At 36.5% G+C, this 14,688-nt stretch overlaps 1 protein-coding gene across 1 annotated transcript in view; it reads right to left on the bottom strand.

The window, feature by feature from the left end:
* Positions 1-11,070: 11,070 nt before the first annotated feature.
* The window catches only part of LOC140244992 (acyl-CoA 6-desaturase-like), a 38,753-nt gene continuing 35,135 nt past the window's right edge, over positions 11,071-14,688 (bottom strand). The window contains exons 10-12 of the mRNA XM_072324583.1: positions 14,193-14,272; positions 13,210-13,335; positions 11,071-11,531 (exon numbers count right to left, since the gene is read on the bottom strand). Coding sequence (XP_072180684.1) covers positions 11,459-11,531; positions 13,210-13,335; positions 14,193-14,272 — 279 coding nt within the window. The 3' untranslated portion in view covers positions 11,071-11,458. The remainder of the gene's footprint in view (positions 11,532-13,209; positions 13,336-14,192; positions 14,273-14,688) is intronic.

The raw sequence follows: 14,688 nt of genomic DNA, 5'->3' as shown, positions 1-14,688 counted from the left end.
ATATGCTGTTTACAACATACAAACTTATCGTGGTGTGATAATCTCGGTTCATTTTTCCACCTCCCTTTTCATCATGTCTTCAGATGTGACTGGCAATGAATGCCATGGTTGTGGTCTCTGTCATTGGTGTTCCCTGTAGTCTGTCCTAACTGTTGTACTGATTCTTTGCCGTAGTTATGGCATTTGAGACATGTCTGTGGAACTCAGAAAGTGCTGAATGATGACAGTTTATTGAACTAATGACGAGGTTGGACACAAACTGTGTATTGTTTTGTTTTGTTTTGTTTTGTTTTGTTTTTTTTTTTTTGTAGTGACCTGTTTGGGACCCTAAATTTTGTAAATGGTATCTGAAATTTTGATGGCCTGAAAAAAGAAGAAGTATTTTCTTCCCAAAGTGAAGAAGAAAATAACGATCCACTTTGAATCTTTGTAATAGTTGATTGATCAGGGCACCAAAAGATAACCGTTTTGGAAATTTGGTGACCCAACATCAATTTTTAGTAGCCCTGGGCCACAGGACTACCGGACCACCAGATCACCACTTGTTGAACCCTGATAATGGTAAGATTTTCATCAAAATTGAGCACGAGATCAGAAAATGAGAGAATTTCAAAAGGTTCGCATGTTTCATGTCCTGAATAGATAGGTTGGTTGCAAGATGGCGCCATCACCTCACGAGTTTCTCATTGACGTGGACACCAATCCTCAATACAATTTGTGTATATCATGTTTTATATCACATTGAAACAAATAAAGAAGAACAGTTTTCACATAAGGCTTTTGTAAGGTTGTAGTAACTTGGCAAGAACTTTTCAGGGTGATGGGCATATGTTGACCATCATTCAATTCGTGACACAAAAAAACAAAACAAAACAAAACAAAACAAAACAAAACCCAACAAACCAACACAAGCTCTTTGTACGAAATGAGGGAAAATTGTGAAGCAGCTGCATTCATTTGGAATGTGGCAGTTGCTACCAGTAATACTGCTTCATGAGAACAGGTGAATCTCATAGAGTTCCAAAACTTTCTCATTCCATGTGTGTGAATATTTTATTATTTTACAGAGGTTTATTTCATTTATTTTGGTATGATGAAATGAGGTCACATGGATTTTCATCAATAGTGATATTTTCACTCCAATGATCATTTATGCGTGATATGATTTCCTCTTCATAGCATAGACTACAATTTGTATTATGTTTTTAGTAGTGAAAGATTTCCCTCTACTTTTTCAGCTTTGTGCTACAGCATATAAAAAAAAAACAGACATGCATTAAAAAACAAAACACATAGATGTTGAAGTTTACCACGAGAATATGCTTGTGCTGTACAGAATTCACAAAAAGTGGAGCTGTTGGAAATTGGATGAGTGCTACAACATTTGCACAACTTTTATAAGAATATGTTGTGCTAAATCAGCATATTGCCTGGCCTCTCCGTGTGTGGAAGGTACAATTTGCCTACAATGTGTAATATGAACACAAAGTTAGCCGTAAACTGGTAGTATTGAATGATGCATTAGCTATGTTCTGGTGTTATCATTGAGAAATTGTCCTACATTGACGTAAATAAGCACCAAATTGATCAGTGTTTTAGTAGTAGCTCTGACAAAAGAAATCCTGGGCATACATACTCTAGCAGGATTTGAACCTACAACCTCCTGATCACTGGACAGGCTTCTTATCCACTAGACCACCAAGTTTCCAACCATCAGCCAGGGCTGGTTCTAAATCCTTAATAGCATGCAGCGGGTACTGTGTAATGCCCGTGATTTCTTTTGTCATGGCTCCTACTGAAAAAATGATAAATTCATTTGCTTTACATCAATGTAGGGCAATTTGTCAATCAGTTGCAATAAAAACAACTCGATGGAAGAATCGCACTACTGATCGTTAGAAAGAGAATGAAATGTAATGAGAGTCATGGGCCCAAAGTCATGAAGGGGGTAAAAAATCACATCCATGGTTTCAATTTTGTCCATGGAAGAACACAAGCCCAAAATGGGTGTGCCTTTCACACTTTCTGTATTGGTTGTCTGATGGCGTATCCGAGCTGTCACACGCATATGTACGCAGATGAAATTTGCATAATCCATGGACTAAATTTTGACTGATTTTGTGTGAATTCCGGCCATATTGTGCTTTCACGTCGGTGCAATCCACACTACATGAGTGCATGCTCAGCGTATGCTCCAAGACAGACTTGAATAAACTCAATTTCTAAGCTCTGAAGGAATTTGGTCCGACTTACATGTATGAAGTTATGAAGGGTAGTACAGTGCACTCCCGTTAAACGAACACGGTTAGTAGTACAGTGCACTCCCGTTACAACGAAATTTCGTTATAACGAAGTAAAACTTCTGGTCCCAAAATTATTGCCATTAAAGTCTATGGTAAAAGATTTACTTATGACGAACACGGTTATAGCGAAATTTTCGTTAAAACGAAGTCTTTTTCCGAGCACCACTGACAAAGAAAAACAAAAGAAATGTGCTCCGAAATAACGAAATGCGGATCGCTTTCATAAATACGGAGCGGAACGAGCATTTCTAGCGTCTCTGCATGGACAAACGCTTCAATCACTGTGTGTTCGCTCCGTGTGTTTTCGAGTGAACTTGCGTTATTGTATTACAATAGTCTTAAATTGAATAAGGTTCGTTTTATTGTTCTGAAGGTTCTTATTACAAAACACACAAGATTCTGATACACTTATCTGTCCGTTAGTTCGGTAATGAAATAGGGTTTGTTATTACGAACATATTGGCGTTATTCCAAAGGTTCGTTATTAATAAGGTTCATTAATCCGACAATGAAATAGGGTTCTTATTACGACTGTTCATTAAACCAAAAATGATAGGAATTCCAAACGTTCGTTAATCGGAACATTAATAAAAAAAAGTTTCGTTAATCCAGAAGTGATAACTCCACTACCAAAACTTAGGAATTGCAAACCTTATAATCGTCTTTAAAAGATAACCGAACCTTCGAAATAGCTAACCTTTCTCATTTTTGTGATTAACAAACCTTCTTCGGAATAACGAACCTTACTTCATGTTCGGATTAAAAAACCTTCGGAATAGTGGACCTTTCTCATTTTATGATTTACCGTAAACCTTCGGAATGACGAACCTCATTTCATTTTCTGTATCAACGAACCATTGGAAAACGAACAATATATTAATATCTAAATTATGAACTTTCGTAATAACGAATCTCCGGAAGAGCGAAGCTTCAAATGAACAAACCTTCAGAATCCCGGGAAGGGCGAAACTTCGGAATAAGGAGCCTTCATATTAACAAACTTTTGTAAGAAACGAACCTCTGGCATAGCGAATTGTAACTGAATCCTTAACAGTCATTTTCTGTACATGTGTGACAATATAAACAACTTCATATGCTCTCTTTTAAATGTAATATTCGATGAAATAAAAAAAAGGTAACATCCCATTTCACATAGCTTTCCAGTGTATGATGTGTATTCAACAAACAGAATATGATATATGCATGGTTTCCTTGTTTTCGTTTCATATTGTATTTGTTCGCTTATAACGAAATTTCGTTATAATGAAAGAAAACTACCGGTCCCGAGCATTTCGTTAAAACGGGAGTGCACTGTACCACTTTGCATAGAGTGAGGAGCAATGAATGAAATGGATATAATCTGTGTGTGTGTGTGTGTGTAGCATATTGTTTGTGGAGTGACAAGACCTTGTATCTAAAATTTTGGTGAAAATCACTCTTAAAGGGTGTGTACAGTTCTGGTCGAGGTGAGGAATTAGCTTTTAACATTTTGCGAGATATTCAGAAACCACTATATGAGATGTCAAAGAGCATGCAATTCCAAGGGGTATCAAAAGTTTATTTGATGAAAATCGGTTTTGAAATGGCCGAGATATCCAAAAACAAGGTGAATCAAAGAGATCCTAATAAAAGTGTGGCCTGTCGCCTTTTATTATTATCACTTTTTTGGATATCTCAGCCATTTGAAAACCAATTTTCATCAAATAAACATTGAATCCTTCTTAAAATTGTATGCTCTTTCATATTTCATATGAGATTTCTCATTATCTCACTTAGGAATGTTCAAAGCATGAATCCCCACCTCAACCAGTACTGTACAGTCCCTTTAAGATTAATTGTCAGATCATCATTTAAATGATGTCCTGTCCAAATCCAAGCTGTCTTACCCCCCAAAAGAAGCCACCATGGCATGTCAAAGGAAATGTGATCCCATTTGTTACAGTGGTTTGGCTGCAATTTTTTTTTTCTCTCCTGAACATGAGACACTTTTAAGATGCAAGCTTTTGTCACCCCCACAGTGAAATGCCACAGTACTGAAAAGGTGGATACATGTATTTTCGCGCGACTAATTTTTTGCGCTCGGCCAGTTTAGAAGAGTTCCGAGTGTTTTTAATGCCATGGAATCAAGACATCTACTACTGGAACATACGGCAAGCAAAAATATTCACATGCTTTTATTTTTGCGCTATCTTATGGTTGCGCGAAATGCGCTAAAATTTCAACACCACGAAAACTTCCACTTTTACAGTACCACGGTATTCAGGGAGTTCAGAGTTGAATATCCAAGCAGCAACAACTGGGGTGAGAACAAAGCATTTGAATATCAGGTAAAAGCTAATGAGATTTCATCTATCAAATTTATTTCTGTCATTTTTTCCAAAGTCTGTTTACAATGCAAACATTGCAAGAATATTTGGACAAGTATCACAGTAAAAAATAAAAAAAGAAAGGCTATGCAATCTTTACAGTGCTTTGCAATCGGCATCAAGGTCAGTTTAACAGGATGTAAAATTACTGAACATGATACAGAAATTGCAGTTTTCATTGCAACTGATTGACAAATTGCCAGTTTTTGTCCCCAATAAACAAGTACATCTTGGGTAAATGGATAAGAAATGAATGCTGCAAAATGAAACCATCCAGATGTACAGGATCTGGGGGCAAGTTAGATATTGAAAAGTTACATTTATTTTACACTGTAATAACTGCAGTTACTACAGAAATGACCATAATGACCCATAACCTGTTTCTATCCCAAAAATTAAGATTTCCTTGATTTTATTGTAGTAGATTTAAGAACAAATCTTTCCATATACAATGTACCTTTCAGATTGATAAAAGAAGAGGGAGTAAATGTTCTAATACATGCTATAAGGACATGATTAGTATAAATTTGCAAACGTAGTTGCCTACATCTTTGAAATGAAACTTTAAAGGTACAGTATGTTACTACATTAACAGCATTTATATCTACATTCTTTTCTTGGTACGGAAGCGAAGATCATTAATGAACCAGAAAGAAACAACAGCAAACGAATCATTTCCTTCACACACAGCGTTTACATCTGACACTTTGTTTACGTACAATACAAACCACTTTATTCTTTTCACTTCAGAAGGAGAAAGTATTTTACCGTTCCACAAAAACAAGCACATTTCTCCTACTTGTCAACAACAAAAAGTAAAGTGAATTATAGATGCCCTCCATGTTTTTATGTTCAATCATTGCATTACCGGCAGAACAAGTTAGTCCTATTTTTCTTGGAACTTATGCAGAAAAAAAAAGTTTTTTTTTTTAAATTTTTTTGTTTAGTACAAGGCCAATTAATAAAAAGAAAGAAAGAAATGTTCTCACTCTCTTTGGTTCTCAGATTATATATTTGAAATTACTATTTCATATATATTTAAAAAAAAAGAGAGCCAATTTGTCTCAATGTCAAAACAGAGTACAATATACATTGCTAAAAGACATGATGAGCTAACTGACATAATGTAAATTCTTATTACACAAAAAAGAATTTATGAAATGGCCTTATACAGGAGATTTTTATTTGTAAGGGTATTTTGCTTCTTTATATTTCATAACCTTCACCAAAGATTTAGAATCTCATATTTGTACACTTTTAATGTAACATACTCATTTTACAATATAGGGGAAAAAAGTCAAGACAAAACAGAACACTGCATTCATACTTCTTTGTAAAACATTGATTGAATCACATTATTTTGCTCTATAAATATGCATGCATGCAGACAGGAGTTGACAAGAAGTCTTTTTAATCTGCTCAGACAACAAAACTGTCTGCCGATTCTAAAAGAATTTGTACACAGTATACCACACAGTACACAGTCCACTACAAACATTAAATTCAAGATCAACCTTCCAGTAAACACGTACATCAAGCTATTCCTTCTGCCATGCATGCAAGACAGTAGATGTTCATGACCAACACTTAAAACCATGTATGGGCCTCAATTACGAACTAAGTGGTCAACAGTCTTTGAATGTTTTCCAAATGTTTGAAAATTCTCCTCTTTAGAGGCAACTAGCAAAATCACCACATACGCACAATTCTTTTTCTTCTAAGTAGTCATATAAAATGACCAACACAAGAATACAAACACATAAAAAAAAGATTAATTCCTTGACATGATAGCCTGTTTGAAATATTGGTACTCACATGAGTGAAAAATCTAGCACATGACTTTCTGCAATGCTGATGGTCACTCCAGACAAAGTTCAAATGCATTGTGTCATCACAAATGTCTGACTGGCGTGCAATTAAGTTTTGTACAGAGGAAATCTACGCTAGTAATTCAGTCAACTTTACTTTTCTCAATATAAATCTACATTTTTCTAGCACATTGTGCTGCATCAACAGCTTACAGGTGAGGGTTTACAATTGCACTAACATGGCATTTTGGGTTACTATCAAAAGAACTAAAACAAAATAAAACAGAAACAAAGTAAAATGTTAATCAGACGCTTGAATATTGGCAAAAACATATTAAGCATATTAGACAAATGAGAGAAAAACAGCTGCTTCTTATGTTATCTCGATTGTGTCTCTAATCAAAAGCATTATAAGATTTTTGACTAAAGCAGAATTACTACATGGTCCAATCAAGACCATGGACACCTACCAACTGCTTTGCTTAAAATAGTTTCAAATTTAGCTTAAAGTTAGTAATAAATGCATAGAGCTGACACAATGTTTTGGCACTGTAAAACATACAGTCCACAGTTTGTTAGCAAGATGCGACAGTCTGCATGAAAAGAAGAAATCGTCCCTTCTGTCGTACATGTGGGTGATGAAGTTGTGTTAGTCTGCAAAATGGTCATCAACTGCTACAAATGGAGATGGTACATAAAAAGCAGTCTTTGCAGCCACAGTTTTTATTTTTCTAATCATTATCTCTATCATTCCAGCATTATCTGGCTGCAAGCTTGTCAAGAACAACAAATAACATAACCAACACAATGACATATTTAGTGAGGTATTCTTTTTGATTGTTTAATTTTTTTTTTTTTTATTGGCAACAGTGAATGTTTCCCTCATAGGACAATTCCAGATTAATGATGCTGTAATTCATCACACAAGCCTGGATACTTCTGCCCCTTCCATCAGAATCTTTGTCTGTTGGATCAATACTCCATGGATACCACAGCCCTCTTAGGGAAGGACTTGTTACCATCTAACCAAGATGGTTTCCATCATGAGAAATACCTTCTTGATAACCATCTACACTTTGTTTAACTACTTCTACAGTTCTAACTTTTGCTAAAGCCTATTACTCTAGTAGAGCTTTGATATTAAAGCTACTCGTTTATGTACAGTACTTTGCCAATCAAGGGGAATAACAATGCCATTCAGAATGGCAAAGTTTTACTACATGCTAATTCATAAAGAACCCAAAACTATCATATAATTCATTTGTACAAGTGGATGTATATGAGAACTATCAGGTTACAAAAATATCTGCATGATTTTTGAAAATGAGCATTTGCACAAAATAGTCTAGAAATAGATTTTGCCTTTTTCAAATCTCAGCACATCATATTCATTGTCACAACTTGAAATTGGATCATGAATTACCTAATACAGAAATATGATCATTTGAAAAATGAAAAGCAGTGATGTGTATCCTTCTTTACACAAAAGCTTGATTCAATACACACTACTTTAGATTACTTGCCACAGACTGAACTCTCATTGCTTCCATAAGTAAACTGTCCTGCAACACAACTTTACGATATCCCCTCTACATGTATCACAGGCATATCATGATTCACAAACTTTATGTCACATTATGTGAATAAGAACTTACAAAAAAGGAGAATAAAAAGTACAGATATCTTGCATTTGGTGTCTTTGGAGGCAGATTTTTTAAAACCCACATACAAGGTCTAAAACACAATGAGATCTCTCATTAGAAATACATTTCTCGCATGTTGCTTGATCTGGGATGGTTGTAAAAATCTGTTCAGGGCAGCCTCTGAGTGAAAGCACTCTTTTTCATAGACGACCCTGGCATTATTCCTACCCCAGCACTGTGAGGTAACCCATCCACAACAGGGTCATTAGGGACGTATACATCTTGCCTGAAAGCTTACCTATCACTTGGGATCTGAGCCAGCGATCTTGTCTATTGAGACTACACCCACATCCCCTTATACACTGAAATGCTCCAATTTGCATGCTGGTATTCAAGTAAATTCCTCTTCTCAAGTCTAAAAATAGACTAATAAACATAAATGCATAGGACATTCAAGCTGCGAATAAATGCTAAGAATGATAAATTTCTGAGAGTTACGTGTTGACAACAGACAAGGTGAAATCTGCCGGCACTGTTGCCTACAACAACAAAAAAAGAAAAGAAAAAAGAAAAGAAAAGAAGGAATGATGAATAATTTCTCAAATCCCACATAACAGATAAACACTGTGTGATTTAATGTTTACTGTAGGCACAGGCACAGGGTACGATGAACCCCTTTGGTGATTGATACATCATTATTTCCAATACTTGAGGTAATGCTTGTGGTGGTGTCTCAATTTGACAGAATCTACAATGTACTCTTGCAGTTTCATGTCAGGCTTACATCAAGGTAGATATTTTGGTTGCATACCAAATCACTTACAATTAATTTTTTGTTTATTAAAGACAATACATGTGCATCTCATGATATCAAACAATGTACGTATTATGTTTGCAGGTATTTTAGTTTGCCTGAGAAATTATTAGAAAACAAATACATTAACCATATGTCCTTTTTCATTTTACCATAATCCTTGGCACATACAAACAAAAAGTTAAAAAATTAGCATTTTTAACACACATGCAGTTGAAAATGCCACTTTACAATTGTCACAGCACTACAGTTTACCAAATCACCACATCACATTTATGCAGAAATGTTCTTTCATTATGTCTCATGCCTGTCTAAAATTCCACAGAATTCCTCTTAAGTTTGTGTATAAATTGATGGCAAGGCATGGAGAAATTCAATCCATTCTTCATGTTCACTGCAGTTCTGAAAGAGGCACAGGGTCATCTGTCACCTACCTCATCCTCATCCTATTAGATAATGTAACACTGCAGCTACAACTATGACTTAATTTTGAGATACTGACAAAGATTCCACAACTTGAATTTCTCTTCCACATTACCATGACGAATCCGATGGGCTACTTCCATAAGTGATCCCCCACCCTGCTCCTAAAATGGAAAACATGGGTGTGGGGGCATGTTACACTTTTTAACACTTAATTTTTGTTCTTTGTTTCAATTACAGCATTACAACACACAAGAAAAGAATGTCAATATCTCAATGAGACCTGCAGAGTAGATACATGTATTTACACAATCGAGCAATAGGTCACTCACACAAGCCTGCGAAAAGCGATGTCAGGTTGGTATGTGAGTAGTGGGCAGTAGCTGTCAATTGCAGTCCACTTTCACACAACATCACCCTCAACTGGCATTTTGGTGATAAGAGTAATGTGGACCAAAATCTTAAGAACACATCAGAAATTACTGCCTCTATTCCAGCGTGCTATAAAGCGTGCTATATCTGTAAGACTTCACTCTTCACATCCTTTAATGTGCTTCATTTGTGAGTCAGCACATCATCTGGTTTGGTTTCTCTGCCACTTGGCATAGAGGGATGAAAACTTAAAGGGATCGTATAGTTTTGGTTAAAACTTAACTTCAGGTTTTTATCATTTTTTTGGTGAGATATTGAGAAACCTTTTATGAAATATGAAAGAGCATGTAATTCTATAAGGATTTCAACGTTTATTTGATGAAAACTGATTTTGAAATGGCTGAGATATCCAAAACAGAGCGATCCTAATAAAGTGTGGGACCCACATTTTATTACGATCGTTTTGTTTTACTTTGTTTTTGGATGTTTCAGCTATTCCAAACCCGATTTTTATCATATAAACTTCGAATTCCTCTTAAAATGGTATGCTCTGTACTACTTCATAAGTGTTTTCTTGGATTCTCGCAAGTTAAAGGGACTGTACAGTAGTGGTTGAGGTGGGTATTCATGGCTTGAACATTCCTAAGTGAGATAATGAGAAACCTCTTATGAAATATGAAAGAGCATGTGATTTTAAGAGGGATGCAACGTTTATTTGATGAAAATTGGTTTTCAAATGGCTGAGATATCCCCAAAAGTGATAATAATAAAAGGCGACATGCCCCACCTTTATTAGGATGTTTTTGTTTCACCTTGTTTTTCGATATCTTGGCCATTTCAAAACCGATTTTCATCAAATAAACTTTTGATACCCCTTAGAATTGCATGCTCTTTGACATCTCAGAGTGGTTTCTGAATATCTCGCAAAATGTTAAAAGCTAAATCCTCACCTCGACCAGAACTGCACACACCCTTTAAAGCCTAATTTCCATCTCCACCAATACTGTACTATCCCTTTAATCATTATTGTGTGTGGGTTTCACACAGCCCTCCCCCATCATCCTGATTTCTGTCGCCTTGCCATTCACGAGAGACTGGAACATCATAATGCCTCAGTAAATGGATCAATCCCCAATCAGACAATGTGTGTCCTGGGAATAGATATGCCACTGCTTTCCTATTAAAATGATAAATCTATGGCAACAAACAGGTATGTTGACAATTCTCCAGATTTCAGATCCAGGATTACATGCTTTAATACTCCACTTGTGTCTTGTTCTGTTCTGATTTTGTCTGCTCAGGGGTGAGTGATGGCACTGTTCAAGCTTCCCTAAAACATTTTTGTTTCTCTTTAAAATTCTCATTCTATTCTTTACAAAATCCTAGATAAAAACAGCTCATGCAAGTCTTCAGTAATGTTGACCTGGAAAAAAAAAATCCAGAGTGATCTCAACATTTACACAGTTATGATGCCAATAACACACACATTACATACATTTTCAGTGCACTTCAGTGCAATGGAACAGATTTTGCTGTCACAGAATATCATAAACACATATCCTAATTATGCTCTAGACCAAATTCTGACTGATTTAGTTACACTTGTTCTCTAACTACAAGAAACAGAACATACGGCAAACCAAGTACAAAATTTGGGAAGCAAAATTGCTCTGTGCATACTCTAAAATTACATCATTCACCCACTGCTAAGTTTACCAGCAATTTGTGGTTATTTTTCTTCATACTGATCCTGTAGATGATAGTATGCATCATACCAGATCTGGCCCGAGGTTTTCAGGGACCTGAAAGAGAATGGCCGCAGAAAAAGTGAAAAAAAAAAATCATCATGACATCATCATTATCATTAATATCATCATTTCTTTAATCATCATAATCATTATTACTATCACCATTTTGACAGTATTGCTGGTCCTGTTATATCATTACAATTATGATCATTATCATTAACTTCATCATCATCACACCTGTAACCATCACCACTGATACTGAATATGTGGTATATTTCGCAGATTTGTGTGTATGTTTTTTTTAAATAGAATTTGACAAGTGAACTAATACCCGTAAAACAACACATCCTATAATATAAATGTGACACAAAAATCGTCTCCAGGGTAGAAAATCACTAACTTGAATCCTGAATATAGAATATACTTGTTTCTCTTTTGTCATTATGATTCTCAGTCAAGAATTCAAACTCTTGTAAAATTGTCTCCTAAGTCTCAATTTGTAAAATATTGTACTCCGAAATGTATGGTGTACAAAGTGTTATTTCACAACTGTTTGAAAGAAGACCTGCTGACTCCAAAACCCCCGACTCAGAGACTGGAATGAAGAACTACTTTGCTTTTTGCCATCAGCAATAATCACAATAACCTTGTTGTCATGTAAAAGGCATGTGAGGCTATCACTATTTAACCAAGAGGTGAGTGAACTCACATATAGAAATTAACACGTTATGTCATTCCATCAATGCCAACAGAGACCTGGTAATCCTGTTCAAGGTCTACGGCAGGACTGCCGCCACTGCCACTTTAAAATCAGCGAGTTTCATAAGAGCAATCATGACGACTCTTTTCCACGTATATGAAAGACATACACCTTAATTGGGGGGGGGGGGGGGGGGAGGGGGGAGTAAATCCCCAATAAGGGAGACTTTTGTATTCTTGTGTTAGGACAAGACAAGATACATTTTGTACTGAAGTTTTCAGGAAGCCTCTTGCAGGATAAGGGAGACTAGGTAGTTCTGCTATCTTTTACTTTCTTTTTCATTTCTAGATTTTACTCTCCACAAGCTTCAAAAGAATCACAGCGATGCAATACATATTTTATTACCTTGTTTTTAAAGCAAGAACGGGAGAACAAAACTCTTTCTCAGCTCTGCAATCCCCTCTATTACTCTATGGCCAGCTTCTTTAACATTAGTACTGAATCCTCTATGACTCATACAGGGGCAGCAGCATTGACAAGCATTTGAATATCAAGAAGTTCACATTTAAGAAATGCATTTTAAAGGTTGTATCAGGACAACTATCCCCTCGCCCCCATCCGGTAAATACCGTTTCGTGATAGGGTTAGATTAAAGATTAGGGTAAAATTAAAATTTGGCTTAGGATCGGGATTAGGGTCAGGGTCTGGGTTAATTAGCCTAGAACCTTATGCAGGGTTCGAAATTGGCGATGGTCTGCTGGCCATTGGCCACCCGAAATCAGGTCGGACTAGCTAAAAATCGCAAAATTATGAAGTTACTAGTCTGTCTGGCTAGCCAAAATATTGCTTCAGTGTCAAAATTGATTCTAAGTAGTCCGCCTGGCTAGTTAAAAAAAAAAGTTAAGTGCGACCCCTCTTATGAGGCTAATACCCAGGAACCCTTGAAAATGAAAGCAGGATGTAATTAATGTTATCACTACTATTATCATCATCATCATCATCATCATTATTGATTACTTATGTTTTATTTACCTGATAATGTCTGCAAAGCCCTCCAGCAAAGTCTTGGTCTTGTATTCTACGTTGTGCTTTTTGCACAGCGACTTGACATAGGGGGAGATGCGGAACAGGTTGTGGCGAGGCATTGTCGGAAACAGGCTGGGGTGAAAAAACAAGAGGACACGAATACTAGGAGGCTCAGCGTCACTGGTAAACGCAGAACAATCCATCAAGTATGTTTCATCCCAAACACTAGTCTCACACACACTTGTTACAGGATTGAAATTTGGGAGTTTTCTACAGACGACACAGTAAGCTGTGCGACGCCGAAAGTAACCAACCTTGAAGAACTACGATTTGTATGGTCCATTGTGCCTTACAAGCTCTTTTGAGAATGAGTACTGCATTAGCTCAGGGGAGTTGTGACTTTCCCTAGTACAAATGTGCATATTATGTCGTAAACAGTATTGTCCCTCCAGATGCATTGGGGCTTCTATTAGACAATTGCTACTTTGGCTGACTACCACTGTAGATTCCATTCGACACAGAATGTTAAGTTTGTAACCACGCCAATCACAGAAATTTGCAGGACACGCATAATCTAATGTTCGCATCGTCTACTGAAACCTCCCTGATATACAGTATATCTCCATGATGAAAGGATAACTGTGTATGACAGTTCACTGTGTCATAAACCCACATGCTTGCTGGTTAAAAACATACCTCACAATTGTGAGCCAAATAAAAGTTGCATTTTAAATCTGCCAGGAACTACCTAGATTTTCTTTTCTTTCTTTCTTCTTTTCTTTTTTCTTTTTTTTGAATTAAGGATTGATATCATATCCATCCTTCCCTCCCTCCACCCCTCCATCCATTTATCCATCTCTCTGTCCAACTATAAATTTGTTACTGCTGTCACTATACCCTGGTAAGGATGATAGATCACAGAGCACAGTCCAGTTCAAATAAGTGGCAAATGCTGACAGACTGAAGAGAGGTTTGTGCAAGAGACTTACTGGTGCTCAATCTGGAAGTTAAGATGTCCAGTGAACCAGTCGTTGAACCAGCTCTTCTCAAGGTTGCAGGTGGCATGGAGCTAAGAAAAAAAAAGTCAATGAAAGCATACATAATTCTTATTCAGAATACACAAATGTACATTCAGTAAACTAGAAAGCACTCAGAGAGTGCAGATCTCTGCCAAGCAGCTTATTTCCACCCATATTGTGATTTCCACCCTATACTTTAGTCCCACATCTAGACGGTGATCCAGATCACTACCAAAAGTTGTAAGTTTCTGCCAAAATCAGCAAAGGCATAAATCAAAACATACTTTTCATGACACCATAGACTTCTTTACCATGCAGCATAGATACGAAACTAGAAATGTCGCTACGGCGACTGGTGTATGCCTCCGCCATAATACATGGTTCTCCTAATAGGTCTATAGTACAATGTCTTGACAATGTGTGATCACAGTTTCACACAATTGGCAAAATATTAAAATGACAGGTT

Source organism: Diadema setosum, chromosome 22 (genome assembly GCF_964275005.1).
Source record: "Diadema setosum chromosome 22, eeDiaSeto1, whole genome shotgun sequence".
Taxonomy (NCBI): Eukaryota; Metazoa; Echinodermata; class Echinoidea; order Diadematoida; family Diadematidae; genus Diadema; species Diadema setosum.
The sequence above is the reverse complement of the archived record's forward strand: the minus strand, read 5'-3'. Positions and strand labels throughout refer to the sequence as shown.